Source organism: Haplochromis burtoni, unplaced genomic scaffold, assembly GCF_018398535.1.
Source record: "Haplochromis burtoni strain Fernald_Lab_line unplaced genomic scaffold, NCSU_Asbu1 Contig_108, whole genome shotgun sequence".
Lineage (NCBI taxonomy): Eukaryota > Metazoa > Chordata > Actinopteri > Cichliformes > Cichlidae > Haplochromis > Haplochromis burtoni.
In genome coordinates, this window is record NW_024582469.1 from 1,428,008 (window position 1) to 1,445,258 (window position 17,251).

At 38.4% G+C, this 17,251-nt stretch overlaps 1 protein-coding gene across 3 annotated transcripts in view; it reads right to left on the reverse strand.

Annotated features, from left to right (window-relative positions):
- LOC102303649 (protocadherin-15) overlaps positions 1 to 17,251 on the reverse strand; it is a 243,512-nt gene that overhangs the window by 177,312 nt on the left and 48,949 nt on the right. For all 3 annotated transcript variants that reach the window (XM_005928144.2, XM_005928143.2, XM_042223310.1), the window contains exons 5-7: positions 5,316 to 5,476; positions 4,694 to 4,849; positions 1,381 to 1,500 (exon numbers count right to left, since the gene is read on the reverse strand). In XM_005928144.2, coding sequence (XP_005928206.1) covers positions 1,381 to 1,500; positions 4,694 to 4,849; positions 5,316 to 5,476 — 437 coding nt within the window. The remainder of the gene's footprint in view (positions 1 to 1,380; positions 1,501 to 4,693; positions 4,850 to 5,315; positions 5,477 to 17,251) is intronic.

The window sequence follows — 17,251 nt, forward strand, 5'->3', positions numbered from 1 at the left end:
TATAAAAATTGTAAAATAATTAGTGCAGAGTTTAAAAGTCTTAATTTTGCACTTTCAGCTGGCGGAATATTTCATGCTACTGCTACCTTTTGCGGCAATAGTTTTGCGGCATATTTTGCAAACTACTCAAATTACTGCATCTTGTTCTGCAAGCTCCATGTGAAATCCAGCGAGTCTCGCTTACCCGAAACTCCTCCTGTCACCATATTTTACTGGTAGTAGATAAACACGCATGCTCAGCATTGTGTCAGGTAGAAAATTTTCTGGGATGGTGGAATTAATGATGCATTAGCAGTGCGTAGGATAAAAGAAAAACTCATGGCAACTGCTCAGTATTTACATGTCAATTTATACTCAGTGGTTACGATAAAGCCATTTTAACCATCTTACGTGGACAAACTCATGATTATGTCGCCCAGCCCTAGGTATGAGCTCCCTGTTTCTCATGAAAACATAACAAAATGTCAACACACAAGGAGGAGATGAGTTGACATCCTCTACTGACACATTTAGCAGCTCTCACTGGCACAGAGAAACTTTTACACAAAACCTTTCGGTCAATTAAATCAACTTCGAATGAAAGTAGACTAAAAATAAAAGAATTAGGATGCCTAAATTATAACTAAAACTAAATGATGTTTAAGTCAAAAGACTCCTTAAAACAAATTTGGTGTCAAAATTAACACTGATGTGAACATTTAAAGAGATAAGAAACGGTGCTACAGCTGACTTTATGAAGAAGATTAATTGTGCAGTCTTTAGCAATGATCACTAATCTTAGAACAGTAAATGCCTTTCGTCAGTCTGCTACTGAACTCAGGTAGCTCAGTTAAACCCTGAGACAGTGAAAGTAATTTACTCCAAACAGCCTTTAATATTAATTATGGCTGAGATGAAAGTAAAGCACAAGGAGAATCTAATGTAATAGGCTACTGTTTTTGAGCATCAAATGAACATTTCTAATATTTTTTTTATTGTTTATTACATTAATGTTGCTATAATGTATATTTTATATAAAGATGTAAATAGGGAATTGTAAGTGCTCCTTTCTGGATGTTGGTTGTCTTTTGCTTAATTTTGCTGGTGTGCATTAGGAAACCAATTTGTAACTTGTTTTTAGAAACTGGAGCAGATTGTTAAAAAATATGATTTCTAAGATCAGTTTTGGCAAGAAGAAAAAGTAAACAGTGCTCAACTGTGATCTCAATCAAAATTTAAATCAGTACTGCTTTATACTCTATTGTCAAAGAGAAGAAAGAGGAAGAATAAAGAGGCAGAAGCACTAAAACTGCTTATGCAGCTTTGCTGCTTGGTCTCTAGTGAACATATACCCATGCTACACCATGTTGACAGAGATCAGTGGGCAAGTGGATGACCTACCGGGTCTCTCGGATTGTACTGGATGGTGTACTCTATCTGTCCATTGGGACCGTCATCAATGTCTGTTGCTCCATTGTTTCCTGAGAAACCAGAAAAGATAGTCGTTCCAACTGGAGTCAGCTGAAAACACAACAGAAAAAGAGAGTTTTAATATTTTTCTCTATACACCTTTAGTGCAACAACCAACACTGTGCTGTTTGTTTGTTTGTTTATTTATTTCAATTTAGATGAACAAAAAGAGAAAATATGCTTTGTAGCACATTTAGGTACGAGCTCATTTCCATCTGCAGTCCCTGGATCGGTTAAAACACAGTGAGATCCAGTTCAAGTCTATCAGAAGAGACACATACACAAACTCAAATACCTGCACGTATGGTAGCAAAGGGAAAGCCACACAAATCAAAATGTTAATCAATAATTACACAAAAAAAGAAAAAGTTATCATAAACTAAGAATCACAAACTGATGCTCACAAGACTCACAGTCAAAATCCGTTGTTTCAAATCCAGAGAGAAACTACATTAACTTGCACCAGTGTTCAAATTGTTTTTAAGCATATTACAAGTTTTAATTGATTTATAGGACAAAGCTGACTGCGCAAACTGGTGCCTTGCTTACGCTCATTTACTGAGAGCAAAGCTGGACAAATCCCCTTAAACATGGGAGAGCAGCATCATGGAGAATCTTATTTACTAAACATCCATCTGAGTAATATATTACATTATCAAAACTTAATATATTTTATTTAGTAAGTATATGGCATGACATTGCCATATGTCAAATCGGGGTCAAATCAGGCTTGAAAAATTGCCAAAGAGAAACGGTTTGACAAACATAAAATAGGATTTTTCACCACCAACAGGATTCCCAAATTGTTTAAAACTTGTCATGGTGGTATCTTCACATGGTGTGCAGTGTCCTTAAAAAAGACTGAGCAAACTGGACTAATGGAAGACAAAAGAAGACGTGACAGGCTTAAAAAAGTCATGCAGATAAGCAGCATCTGAAAGTCATGTCCTTGAGAAATAGGAAAATACAGAAACGGGGGGAAAAAAAGACCTGACACAGGACCTGAGAGATGCTCGGACAACAACATTATTGCAGCAGTGTGGATCATCTTGACAGAGAACAGGACAAAAGGCAGCCAACATCCAAAGAAGAGCTCTGAATGTCCCTCAAGATGCCCGGAGAACTATTCCTGAGGACTAAGACTAAGAAATGACAAAAAAGCTTTTCTAATCGAGTTCAGACTTGTTGAAAAATAAAGGTAGTCATACTAAATATTCACCTTAAAGCTCCTTTAAACTCATCGTCCTCATATACTGTGTACTTATGCACTGCATGTTTGCATGTTTCAGTAAATAACTACATGTACTTCCCATTATCCCACCAAAATATTTAAATAATGAGTGGCAGCTAAAGATTTTTGTACAATACTGTAAAATAGCTTGTTGTTGCAGTTGTTTACAAAAACTCACTGATCTGTGAGCCAGTATTTTCCTTTAAATTCAATGTCGCAGTCAGAAAAAGATAGCTTGCTTTCATACAGAGAACAGATAAGGCATTCAAAAAGAACGCCATTCATTTTGATTTCATTTTTCTAAGAGAAATTTTTAGGGTGGAAGAGGCACACTTGCCACCGTGCATAGAAGAGACGAACTTTGCCAATATATGTATCGCTGTGCTATATTTTTCGATCCATGTGCCAAGGGATCTGTGATTACGTGTCAAAGCAGAAGTTTAATCTCCAGACAGCACTGGAAGCATCCGCGATTAACTTTAATTTAGCTGTTGCACCAGTGATTTGTTACATCATTTCCCTCAACAGGGTTATCTTTGCCTCCCACTGATCTCACAATGGTCTTCAGAATGTCTCATGCTGTCACTTTGCCACTTCTGGATACAGCTGTAATGAAGCAACTCCAGACTCAAGCACCGGTGCCAGCTCATGAAATCAGCCACAGTGATCACCTTGTACTCAGAAAAAATACTCACTGAACTCATAAATTGTGTCCTAGACATCCTTATAAATAACCATATATCATCTGTCTGTCTTATAAGTCTGACTCACTTGCTTGTAGTCAGTATTTCTTAGAAATAGACAGCAAAGAAGAAGACTAGATTATAAGATTTCAGATGAAAGTGGATGAACACCTTTTGATTTCAAATTTACTGCTTTTGTCTGAGTTCTGGGGCCAATAGAAGTGAATTAGAAAATAGCTGACCACCTAATGAGCCCACTTCCACTCAGATCCCAATAAATGTGCTACTACTTTTAAATTACTACCTACATCTGAATTAATGTTTTCATTTTTTAACTTACTACCGCAAAATAGAATAAATTTACCTTGGTCTTCCACAGGGATCATATTTTTTTTTACAGTGCATCTTCTTAATTGTATTGTGAACCTTGGTAGTGAATGGAGGAAACTATTATAGTAGGAGTAATGAGGAAGTGGAAATGCGTAGGAGGTGATGGGGTGGGGACAAGAATCGGCGACAACCAGAAATTTATATAGTGTGGCAACGAAAAGGTGGGAAAGGTTGAGAAAAGGTGACATAATGAAGAGGTGGGAGTGGTGAGGGGGCATGTGAGTGTGTATATGTGTGAGAGCCAGGGAGGGAGGGAGAGGTGTTCTGCAAAAACAGAGGAGAGGCCAAGAGAAAGAAAGGGAGAGACTGAGAAGACAGATTGAGTTGGACAGGCTGTGGAAGACTGTATAATGAGATATTCTACCGGGACTGCTAGGACTGTGCTGGCAGCTGGCTACATGTATCCTTGTCCAGCTTAAGTTTGAACCTCCTCTAGTTATATTTTTGCTTCTACAGACTCTGGAGAACAAACTAACTGTGGGATTGGCATCATAAAGATTATTTTGGAAACCCCAGAATAACAGATATAGATCGCTCATATAGCTGCCCAAGAACTGAGATTTTTTTTCATTACTGTTCACTACCTTGCCCTTCAACTTTGGTATGACAGCAAAAACGCACACAAAAAGCCAGACGATGTGCACTGCTGCATTTTCTCTATAGAATATATAAAAGGGCATGACTGAAAGAGCAGCAGTGGAAAGGCTTAGTGTACAGTACACTTGATATGTTGTATTCATGTATGAGTGAGCTGCAGCCCCCCTACAAACACACTCGGCTCTCAAACTCAAATCGATGACTTTGATTAATACTTTCACAACAGCAGCAGCTGTGCAGGTCGGTTTAATGAATGGCTTTATTGCTTTATTTCTTTCTTTTGACTTAGCTTTACATCACAGACAGAGATGGCGCACGTTTTTGTGTGCGACTGGGTTTTTACCTCATTCACGGCGACGTAGTATCTCGGCTGCTGGAAACGGGGCATGTTGTCGTTGCGGTCTCGAACAACGATGCGGACCTCGTGTAAAATCACAGTGCCTATCAGCTCATTGGTACACTGAACCTGAACCACGATGGAGTGAATGTACGAGGGGGGCTGGAAAAGAGGAAACACAGGAGGAGAAAGAGGTTCTTAAAATGTTAAATGTGCAATTTTAAATCAAGTATATTTATCTTGAGGGAAAAAAAGATGTTACAAAGAAGGACTACACAAAGACTTTGTGTATTGTATTTACTTTTTGTGCCAAATCACACAGTCAAAAACAAGCGCTGGATTACTTTAGAACAGGATGATGAATGTTTACTCAGAGGCAAAAAGAGCTAAAACCTGCTAAATTTCTCACAACAGCACATGATGGCTAAAGTAAAAAACATGTAAAAATAAATATATAAGAGCTGTAGAAATGTAAATGTACTTCCATTGTTTATGTCTCCTGGGGTCAATCGAAATAAAGAAAAACTAGGAGCAAAAACTGCATTTGCTGAAGCAGCAATTTTACTTTTAGTTTGGCATACAGCACAATGAGTGAACGCGACTGAAGAAAAGCTAGAATAAATCTTACATCTCTGTCCAGAACCCGTCCCGTGCTGTTTAGGTAAAGGGCTTGTTTGGAAGGGTCAAGAATGACCCAGCGATCGTTGTTGTCCCTCAGGGACAGAGAGATGGTTCGATCCGGACCTTCAGCCACACCGTTGATGTGCATGTTGTCCACCAACAATGTTCCTGAAATAAAATAAAAGCAGGTTTAATAATCCTTTGGCTCGAGAGACAGACGCAGCGTCCAGAGCTTCAGGATGTAAAAAGTAGAATTCAATTACCTCTGGAGTTAAACAGAAACAGACAGAGAAACCGTTTGGTCCAAAATGATTAATAAATGAAAAGGAAGCAGGAACAATTCAGATGGAACCCTCAGTTTTTCTTCATGTTCTCAATTAAATATATACCTGGAAATTATATGCCGGATGTAGACAAAGTCAAGGGCAATTACGTGGAGAACAACATAGAGCCAGAGAGGAAGAGAGCGACATGAGGGGGGGAAAAGGCATTTAGTGGGGCTACTCTGCTTCCTTCTGCTATAACTATACCTGGAATACTGAAGAATGTCTGCGAATGCAAAACATAACAGACAGACTTCAGGAAGAAACAAGAAAACAACAAATGTTTTAATGATTTAATTGCTTTTCTCAGCCTGGAATTAATTAAAGAAAAACATCAAAATATTTTTAAAAAGTAAACATTTTAAGACAGATGGCAAAATGAAATAAACTCGATTAATTTAATACAATCATCGGTGGGTGGTGAAGTAATTTGGGAATTAGACAACTACTGAAAAGCAAAAACAAAGAGAGAAATACAGTACGAACAGGAAGAAAAGACCATTTAAATGGTATCAGTGAGCTGTAGACATTTAAGCTGGGCATATTATCTGCAAAAACAAAAATTAAGCCATGAGGTCTGAGAAGGCACATTACATGAGAAATGATAAACTTGGAAATGTCACAAAATGTGCTGTTATTTGTTGTTTGTGGGTGAAACTGTCAATGAAAATCAAACAGGGATGTTTGTATTAGTGGTGAACTTGTGATGAATAACTTGAGCGTTTGTCTAATGTGCTCCTCGTTATATTTGCTGATGTTCTCATGTCGTTAACCATAAAGGACCTGTTTTAGTTTACGGGAAATATTTAAACAGAGAGGAGACAAAAAATTAAAAAATAAATAAATAAAAGTGGAAAAAAACAACTACATAAAAAAAATGAATCACAGTGTATCCGCTTGACTCCATTTGTACCGCTCCAGCACAATGCAAGTGACCCATTACCAGATTAATAACACATCTCACTTGGCATCTGCCCTTTCAACAGATGATGGTACATAACGACCAGGGCTCTGCGCTACGAACCAAGTCCAACTCGCCCAAACAACAGGAAATCATGCTGAGCAGTTACACGAAGGTGGTTATTAGCTTGAAAAGTAAACCCAAGGAGTGTGCTCACATGAGAAAGGTCATCCACAAACACTGACAGGTCTTCTGGCAGTAGAACAGCATATTTTACCAAGATGATCGAAGTATTATGTTAGAAAAATATGAAGGGATGAAAAACAGAATGGACAAACTGCACAGCAACACAGCTGCAACTAGCCAAAAGAGTAGTGGGTGTGAGCATGTGTGGTAGAAAACAAAGTACGGTATTTAAAAAAAGAAAACAATATATGTGTGTGAGCATTTAAAATCTTTTGGCCAACAGGTACTAACATATCACTACCATTGCATGTTCCATTAAATGAACAGACTACTTTGCTTGTTAAAAAAGACCTAAAAACACTAAGTTTGCGTCGTTTATCTGTAACTTTAATATAAGGTCAACAAGTACAAGGCTTAGGTGCTATTTTCAGGCACCTAAGCCTTGTAAAAATTGCTTTATAATTGCTTGTGGCCAACGGGAAAAAAATGCAGTTAAAGTTGCCTAGGGATCTAAAGTTTTCTTTGCAGCTCATTAGAGAAAGATAAAAAAAAACTTTAGAGTGTCTTCAAATTGATTGCTCAGGAGGCTAAGATAACCCTCTCTATGAACCACCTCCATAACACTGAAAAGAAGGGCTAAACCTGAAGATCACTGTGGTTTTCTCGAAGCCTCCCATCCTTTTGTCTGAGCAGTAAACTGTCAGCAACATTAGCAGCTGCTTAAAAAAGACTTATTTGTGCTCAAAACCAAGCATTGTTTTTTCCCCCCATATGTACAGAAGAAAAAGTATTCACCATTACACGCTACAGCAAATCATGTGATGCCAGTCCTTTCACCCCCTTATGTGCCTGTCTTGCAATTCTGGAATGACGGAAATGATTGGGCTTGTTCTTATTCTTTCTCACCCTTCTCTCCTTCCTCTACATCCTTTTCCTCTTAAACCTTGTTTGTGGTTAGTGCATTGGTTGCTGCCAACTGCAAATTCATCATGGCCATGTGACAATTTACATTGGCACTTGAGTATCACTACACTGAATAAATAGGGGCCACAGTTTAGAAAAAACTAATTCTGTGTGAGCACTGATTGACGAATAGAAGAAACAGGTAGCAAGCATTAAAGGATTGCAGTTTGCTTTTTTTCTTGTGTTTACTTTTTTAGTTTTTCTCTAAACTTATCTTTTCAAGCTGTTGCAGCACCTTCATCTCTGTAATCTGGGACTCTCTGAGCTCCTGCACTGATATATTACTGAAATGATGCTAAAGATTGACCTTCTTTTACACTCATGTCTCCAACCGGACCGCATATGTGAAGTTACGAAAACTGAGTGGTGCACAGCAAGTTACGCCTCATTAGGCTCATGCCGTTGTTCACAAGGGCAACAGCGGCTCGTAATGCAACCTAAAGTAAGTCACTTCCGTAATCACTTTATATATTTCTGTATTGCAGTAACAAATTTAATTGCTCTACTAAATTTAGCAATCACTTTATAATTTCAGTCATATGACAAAGAAAGTTTTCACATGACCATAAATAGATCTACAAAAGACTAAGTGCACCTTTATCACTTCCACAGGAATTAAGAGGGTAAATAGTAGCCAGGTGCTGTTAAACAAATGCACTTGATTAATTGAGCAAATGTCACCACCTCTATAAAAGTAGAAGTTTTTACAGTCTGCTGATCTGGAGCATTCAGGTGTGCATTATCACAATGCCACAATCTTTCCTGCAGTCGACGTTCCGGCAAATTGAATTCAAGGTCAAACCATGCTACTCTCAGAAAAACTTCAGAAAAACAAAGAGCTACAGCTCACGCTCTATAGGCCTTGGTTAGCATGTTAAATGTTCATGGTATCACAATAAAAATAAATAAATAATAAAAAAGAACAAATATGTCTTGTTTGGAATGATTACCAGGAGAAGGTGACATATCTCTAAGAGAAACATGGTGACGTTGTTTAGGTTTGCAAAGTTGTATCTGAACAAACCACAAGAGTTTGGGAACAACATTCTTTCAACAGATGGGACCAAAATGGAGATATTGGACAATAGCACACAACAATTAAAATGTCAAATATCAGCACAAATACTTCATACCAACTGTTAAACACAGCGGTGGACAGATGATCATTTACGCTTGTTTTTAAGCCACGGGACCTTTGCACCTTGGAGTTATCAACCACGAAATCCTTTGTACGCGAAATAATCGTAGAGTGAAATGTATCATCCGTCTTACAGCTTGACCTAAATTAGGTCAGACAACAGGATAATAATCCAGAGCACAGCAGCAAATCTATAAAAGAAAAAGAAAAAGATCAAGGTGCTGCTATAGTCTAGTCAACGTGGCTCCAAAACACTGAAAAGACTGAGAAAATCTTATAGAAAATTATGCTTCAAGTTATTGCTACTGAAAGTGGATCTATGAGTTATTGAATCATGGGGTTAACTTATTGTTTTCTGTACTAATTAAACTATAATACTGATATTCAAGAATGCAAGCTGGGAGGATTGAAAAATAAATGTGCCATTTTTATTTGGACTTGTCAATCAGCTGATTTCCTTTTCTCATGGAGTGCTCTAACATTTGAGAAGTACAGATATTATTTTCACTTTTATTGCACAAATGGACAAGAATATTTATGCAAACTGTGCCCAGGCTGGAAACAACTGTCTACTGTTGCTAACATCACATCCATTCCTTCCAAACAAATCAAAAGAAAATACTATTCCCTGCTGCAGAATGATGCTAAATCTGTGCCAACCGCAGCCAAGCTTGATTTCCAACAGGAAACATAAACAGCGATGAGTCTCCACTCCTACCTGTACCTTATCTGAAATAAAAATCCCTGTCGTTGCATCATTTTTTCATACATATAGGATCGCAACCCTTGTGTGTTGTTCAATCAGCCTGAGAGCTATGCTGGCGGGGGCCTAGGGTCACATGGGTCAGCCAGGTACAGTACAAGGGGAGAAGCCAGATTAGGGGAGATCTCTGTAACTCCAGGTTGGTACAAAAAAATAAAATGAAAAGCAAAACCTTTGTAACAGAAACAACAATGTAAATTTTGTTGCTGCCTTAAGCACCCAAGGGTATACTAGGAGAACCAGACCTGATCTGGCCTATCAGATTTGAGAAACAAGTGCTTTTGTTTGTAAACAATTACATCTGTGTTCATCTGTGCTCAACGCAACTCAACTTTATAAGACAAAATGACCAATGCACCACACAAAAGAGACAAAATGATAAAAACAAAAAAAGGAATAAAAAACTACAAAAACTTCTATACCTACAAACTACTGTGTGTATGTTCATGTGTGTAAGAGAACCCTAGAAAGTTGAGAAGCAAGCAGGATTGTGTTTGCTCGCTGGAAAACTTCTCGTCTGTGTGCACACACCCGTCTGCACACACAACAACATAAACACACGCGCACTGAGCGATCTCATATCTGATCTGCCAGACATAAAATTGGGTCATGGCCTTCTGTGCTACCATGGAAACCATGTCAAATGCTTTGCTGTGATTTGCTGATTTTATATAAACGAGGAACTTTAATGAAATTGGTTTCTTTATATGAGAAATGGGATAGAAAATGGAATTCATTAGGGGGCTTTCATTCCTTACCATCGTCTGGCTATCTCTCTGCTGGTTTTTCTGCTTCTTTCTAGCAAAAATTTAAAAAAAAAAAAACCCTCACCAAGACAGGCGAAGAAGCCTGATAGAAATAGTGCCTATACCTTGTATAACTGTGTCTAATTTGATACCACAGACCATCTAATGCAAATGGACTCTTTTCACAGTGACCTCACTTTATAGTAGACTGAATACAGCACACAGCAGCATCTGATTAAATTGACCCACGTGTTAAAGCACACGGGCAGAACCATATGAAGCTGCCGGTGTGTGTGGGTGTGCACGAAGGAGGGAATTGCCTGAAAAAAAAAGAAACACAAAGAACATTTAGAGAAAAAGGAAATGAGAAAGACAGCAGAAGAGAAGAAAGATTGGGTTGAACGAGAGGGTGATATAAATAAAGAATAAAGAGAATATTAGGAGTAAATAGAGAGAAAATGAGCATAGTGGCAGTGCATTAATAGAATATTTTACAGGACATTAGCTTAACTGAATGTGGCTGCACTGCTAGTGTGTCATCCAGGTATGAACCATGGGCTGAAAAGTAATCATCACATCTACCTCCTTCTTGAGCGCTTAGTGGGTGGGAAGAGACTCAAGACAAATACAGTAGCACTGGATAGGAAGGACAAAAGAAGTAATGAGTGTTGGCTGGCCAAGGTAAATTCGCTTTATCTACCATTTAAGTTGAGATAGTTCGATGGCAGACACATAGAAAAGACATATTAGAGAACATTATAATTTCTAAAAGCATCAAAAGTTGTTTTGACTCTCTTACTGAGGTTTTATAGTAGTTTGACTTCCTATAATTTACAATGTTATCACGTGCAAAATAATGGTTTCTGCTATGTAGCGTTTAGTACTCGTGACATCTGTTTGACCGCTCTAATCTGTTTTGAAAAAGGCTCAAGTGGTCCCTCCAAAGTGATAAAAGGAAGAAAAGTACAGAGGTGAGAGACACTTTTCACAGATGAATCTTCTTTGAAACAAAGCATTCTTTCAACATAGCAGCATTCTGAATTCTGTCCATTTTGTTTGGTGTGTGAGAAGGGAAGTTAAAACATTGCATTCACACAACGAGTCAAGGGCTTTTCACATCATCTGTACCAAAAGTAAGAAAAATAAAATTCAATAAATAAATAATTAAAAAGGTAGTTTATCAGAAAAAGAGGTACAATGTGGGCCTTTGCTGGTATTTCCACATTGAATTACATCAAATGCAACAATGACAATTTTTTTGAGTGATAACCTTAATCCAGGGTTGGGCTAAACCCAGTCCCAAGGGTGGCCAGAAGCCAGTGTACTCCTAGTGCTGGTCCCAAGTCTGGATAAATGGTAAGAATTGCATAAAGGTGAAGACAGAGGAAGAGGAGATTTGAAAGGAGTATTCAGATGGTACGAGAAAGAATAAAAAGGTATAAATGTAGAGATGAGAGTATAGGGAATTTAAGTGTAGAGACTGTAACTAATTAAGGGTTAGAGCTGGCTGATAGGAAAGAAACTAGATGTGTTGTGTGTGCAGGACACCAGGTGGAAGGGAGTCAAGGCTAGGAGCATGAAAGATGGATTCAAACTTTTCTACCGTAGGAAGGAAACGTAATGAAATGGAAGTAATCTTGAAGGAAGAGTGCGTTAGTCGTGTTGTGGAGGTGAACAGATTGTAGGAAGTGGTTATGTTGAATGTGGTGATGTTGTATAGCCTCCAATGTGGATGTCAGAAGAGAAAGGAATTCTGGAGTAAGTTGGATGAAGGAACAGACTTGAGTGGACATGCATGTGAAGGGAACAGAGGTGACGAGGAGGTCTTGGGTAGGTTAAGGAGAGAAATGCAGAAAGGACAGATGGTGATGAGTTTTGCAAAAATGGCTGTGGTTAATGTATACTTCAAAAAGAGGGAGGAACATAAGGTGACATAAGAGTGGGAGAAGCTGCACACAGGAGGACTATATCTTGTGGGAAGGAGAGATAGGAAACTGCAAAGTGGTGTCAGGGGAGAATCGAATGGTAGTTTGCAAATCAAGAAGAGGAACTGAGTGAAGGCAGAGGCAAGGATTAGATGGTGGAGGATAAGGTCGAAGAATGTTGCAGAGTTCAGGGAAGACTTAAGATGGGCTCTCGGTGGCACAGGGAAGAGTTACAATATGAATGGAAGTGTATAGCTGCAGTTGTGAGAAAAACTGCTAAGAGACTGTCTTCATATCCTCTGGACAGAGGAAAGAAGACGAGGAGATCTGTGGTGGAATGGGGAAGTACTGGGAAGTTATTCAAAGGAAGCAGTTAATTTAAAAAAAGTGGGATAGTCAGGGAGATGAAGAGAGTAGAGAGGAGTATTGGGAGGCTAGCTATACTGCAAAGAGAGAGGTGGCAAAGGAAAAAGCTTGTAGTGCGTGTTGTACATGAGGCTAGGCACTAAGGAGGGAGACAAGGATTTTCATCAGCTGACTAGAGCTTGAAATCAAAGCTACCAAGGATATGCAGAAAAGCATGCGAGGTTGGTGCAGGACATGAATGAAGTAGTAGGCCCGACTTCTCAGAATGGGCTGACTGAGTGGAGCATGGTTAAGATCTTGGAGAAGCTTACGGCTGCTGTGAATACTCAGAATAAGACCTCTGAGCGTACATTGGATTACATCACAGAGAAGTTTCCCATTCTATGCAAGGCCACCTGGGTTGGCTGGAAGCAGGGCGAAGGACACATTTCACTGCAGGGCAACCTGCATGTGGCGAATAAAGCCTTGATTGATTGATTGAGATTGGGTTCAAGGTGGGGGGGATTAAATCATTAATTAGTTCTGAGCCCCTTCATGTTTGCATTGTTGATGGACAAATTAACAGATGAGGTCAATTTGTCCAGGAGTCTCCGTGGGCTGTGATATTTGTAAATAATATTGTGATCTATAGTGAGAGTAGGGAGCAGGTGGAAGAGAGTCTGGAGAGGTGGAGGTATGCTCTGGAGAGAAGAGGAATGAAAGTCAGCAGAAGCAAGACAGACGGCATGTGTGTGAATATGAGGAAAGCAGATGAAATGGTAAAGATGTAAGGTGGTAGGTGAAAGGTAGACAAGTTTAAACACCTGGGGCCAGCACAAGAAAGGTGACGAAAAGAGTGTGAGCAGGGTGTAGTGGGTGCAGACAAGTGTCAGGTGTCTGCAGCCAAGCTGGAGGTGACAGAGTTGAAGATGATAAGATTCGTGTTAGGAGTGACGAGAAGGGATTAGAGAAGGACAGCTCAGTTTGAGCAGTGTGGAGACAATGTAAGAGTGACAAGACTAATGTAGTTTAGACATGTCCAGAGGAAGGTTATAGCAGACATGTTGGACAGGATGTTAAAAAAATTTAAATCAGGGAAAGGGAAAACTTAAAGGGTGGCTAAAGTGGTCACAGGTGTTTGACGATGTGGCTGCCGGCTGAAGTTGCAGGATGAATTCTGAAGTGTATAGGGCTGTACTCTGCTCACACTCAGCCACTTCCATTTGATTTTCAATGATAATGACCCAAAGCACATATAAAAGCAACATATAATTTTCTCCAGGCAAATGAATGGTATATTCTTCAATAACCAAGTTGGTTACTGGAGTTCAACACAACTGTGCATTTTCGTGCATGTGCATGCTTTTTAGTTACTGAGGACAAAACTGAAGGCAGAGAGAACAGATGCACAAATGAGCAGCAACAACAGGGGGCTATAGTAAAGGCCTAGCAGAGTATCTCAAGGAAGTAAACACAGCATTTGGTGATGTCTTTGGGTTCAAGACTTCAGGCAGTCATTGACTGCAAAGGATTTTCATCAACTATTAAAAACAATCTTTTATTTAAAATGAAAATTGGAGACTGTTAAAACAGCGGTAACTACTAAACAGTTAATCCAATACTTTTGTCTGTACTTTAATCACATCCTGATGTGCCTCTTTCCAAAAACCTACAGGCATAACTATAATGTCTAGCAACTTTTTCTGAAAGTGCAGACTAATAACGCTTTTATTTAGCTTGCAGCTACGTTATTATCAGTGCAAGCTAGATTAACAAACCTCAGTATATTTACATTAATATTAGAAATAGCAGTAAGCAAAGCTGATTAGATACTATTAAATGCAAAAATTGAGCAAACATTTTCCAACTTGTTAGTCTCCCTCTCTTTTCTCTTGTCTTTCTTCGACTCTCTCCCGTTTGCTAACACCAACCCGAGATAATCACCCTAAAGCAACAACCTCTATTAAATCTGTAACACTATTTTACAGTTGTAGAGCAATACAAGCCACAATGCATACAAACGATTCCAAGGCTAAATTATTCTTCACCAGCCCCGTTAGGAAGATTACGGCTTAAACAGGCACACACTTGGATATTCAATATGTACACAATTACTGCACCGACAAATGAATCACACAATGTTAAACAATGTGGCCAAGCTATTACCTATGATATATTTAATTCAAACAAACTATTTAGTAGTTAAGAGACATTGTGTGAAATTTTAAAAAAAAATTAAAGGGTAGGAATTCGTTTGGTAATTGGTTACTGTCCCTAACAATCCTTTACCCCCCAACTATCAACACTAAAGCTGTTAAGGGTGATTGTATCTAATGTTTAGACATTTCATTTCTTTAGTAAATGTTCAGAAGTGTTCAGACCCAAAAGTAAAATGTGAGGGATTTAAGTGAATTTTACATGATAGAAATACTGAAACTGAGAAAAGCAACATGATATGTGAAATCTCAACACATATCATGTTGTGTTATCTTCTCTGTCAGAAAACAAACCTCATAAGAACCGAAAACATTACTCACACGATGCTACTGTATAGTACAGTAAAACCACACTACTTTATTAGGCACGCATGTTCAACTGCTCCTTAATGCAAATATCTAATCAGCCAATCACATGGTAGCAACTCAACGCATTTAGGAATGAAGACATGGTAAAGATGACCTGCTGAGGTTCAAACTGAGCATCAGAATAGGGAATAAAGGTGTTTAAGTTACTTTACATGCGGCACGGTTGCTGGTGATATACGTGCTGGTTTGAGTATTTCGGACACTGTTGGGATTTTCTCAACCTCAAAAGCTTTACAAACTATTGTCCAAAAAAGACAAAGAAATCACATTCAAATATAAAAAAAACCCTCATGTGTGTCTATTTATTTCAACTCTTCTTACAATGTGTTGTTTATATTTGCTTTTGGAAGGACAGCTTCAGTGCTGCTACTGACAGTGTGTGACTTATCAGGCTCTTTCATACATATCTAAAAAAAGGTCTGAAGTGATTTGATTGAAAACACTAATGCAGTGAAGCTGATAAATCTGTAGTTCTGACTGACAAAAGTACAAACTGTCTCTGATGAGTTCTGAGATTTAAACAGGGACAGCAGAGCAATCGAGAAAAGCTGCAACAAGGTTGCGAGGCGCCTCACAGAAAAAGAAATACAGATGTCAACATCTGGATTCCACCAGCTGCTTGAATGAAACCAGAATGAAAATGTGTAAATAAAACTGAAAACTAGTTATACACAATAATAATGCTCAATATTGTGCTTTTAACTTCTGATGTGATGAAACTGCTAGTGTTTACTCGCCTGACAAATCCAAGCTTGAATTTCAATGTCGAGTTATGTACTTATCTTTTCATTTTATCAACCAGTCTCTTTTTCTCAGACCAAAGACCAACACCCTGGAGTCCCCTATTCTCTGTTGACACTGAGCCCGGTGTTTTGTGCATTTAATGAAGTTGGCAGCAGAGGACCAGTGAGGCGTAGTTTTCTCAAACTAAAGGCTCTGTACTCGTCTTCTTGCTCTTGCGTGTGGTCTCCCACTTTATCTTTTTCTTTGTCTGATTAGTAATATTCACTGTTTTTGGACTCACAAGTTTTTCAATTTTCTCTAGCCTAATTTATTTCCCTCTTTAATCAGCAGAGCAGCCTTCACTTATGCTAATATAATTGGAAAAACTGTTTTTCCTGTGGTCAATCAACCTTTCAACATAACGAACATGTATTAGGTAACAATTTTCACGAAAGTGATTTTTGCTGAAAATGGATCTCTTTAGTACTGTGTAGATGTCCCACTAAAATCTTTTTTTTAAATAACAGCACGCTTGTTTGATTGGTGATTTATAGCATTTATGATTTTATGATTAAATGTTTTCTCAGATTAAAACTAATTTTTATCTTTAAACAACAACAAAAATAAAAAGAACATTAGCGACGTTTCACTAGTAAAAGATATAAGTGTTAATTGAAAGCCCTACATGAAATTAACACTTCCAGGCTGATTATCAAAAGCACCAGGAAAATAAAAGGATAGGTAGCTTTGTTTGATGCATTAAGCCATTAACAGCTAGCGATGCCAGCTGGGTTTATGGAAAACATTGCTCTCCTCTGTGTTTGGTTCTGCTATGCTAATCTCTGTTCACGTCAGTTAGGATTACTATAATCAGGTCTCACACTTTAAAACTTTGTGAAAAACCAGACATAGCAAACATCCTCCCCCAAGCAGTAATCTGAAGGCTGGAGATACGAGAGCAATTTAACAATACAGATCAACTTGTCTATCCATAATTTACCTTTATTTGCAAATGCATTTGCTTTGATCTACTTGACTTAAGCAGGGAATAAATTAATCCATTGAAATGTGTGGTCCCTCAACACATAATCTGCTCTGTACTACACAAAAATTCATGATGCTAGATATACCAACTGAAACAGACTCTAGGAATGTGTGTTTGTTTACATCCCTTTGGTCTAAATGGCACAGATGTTGAACCAGGGTCCACTAATGAGCCATAAAGCCCTTAAATAATTTGAGCTGGAGACAAAAACACACAGAAGAGAAGAGAAGAGAAGAGAAGAGAAGAGAAGAGAAGAGAAGAGAAGAGAAGAGAAGAGAAGAGAAGAGAAGAGAAGAGAAG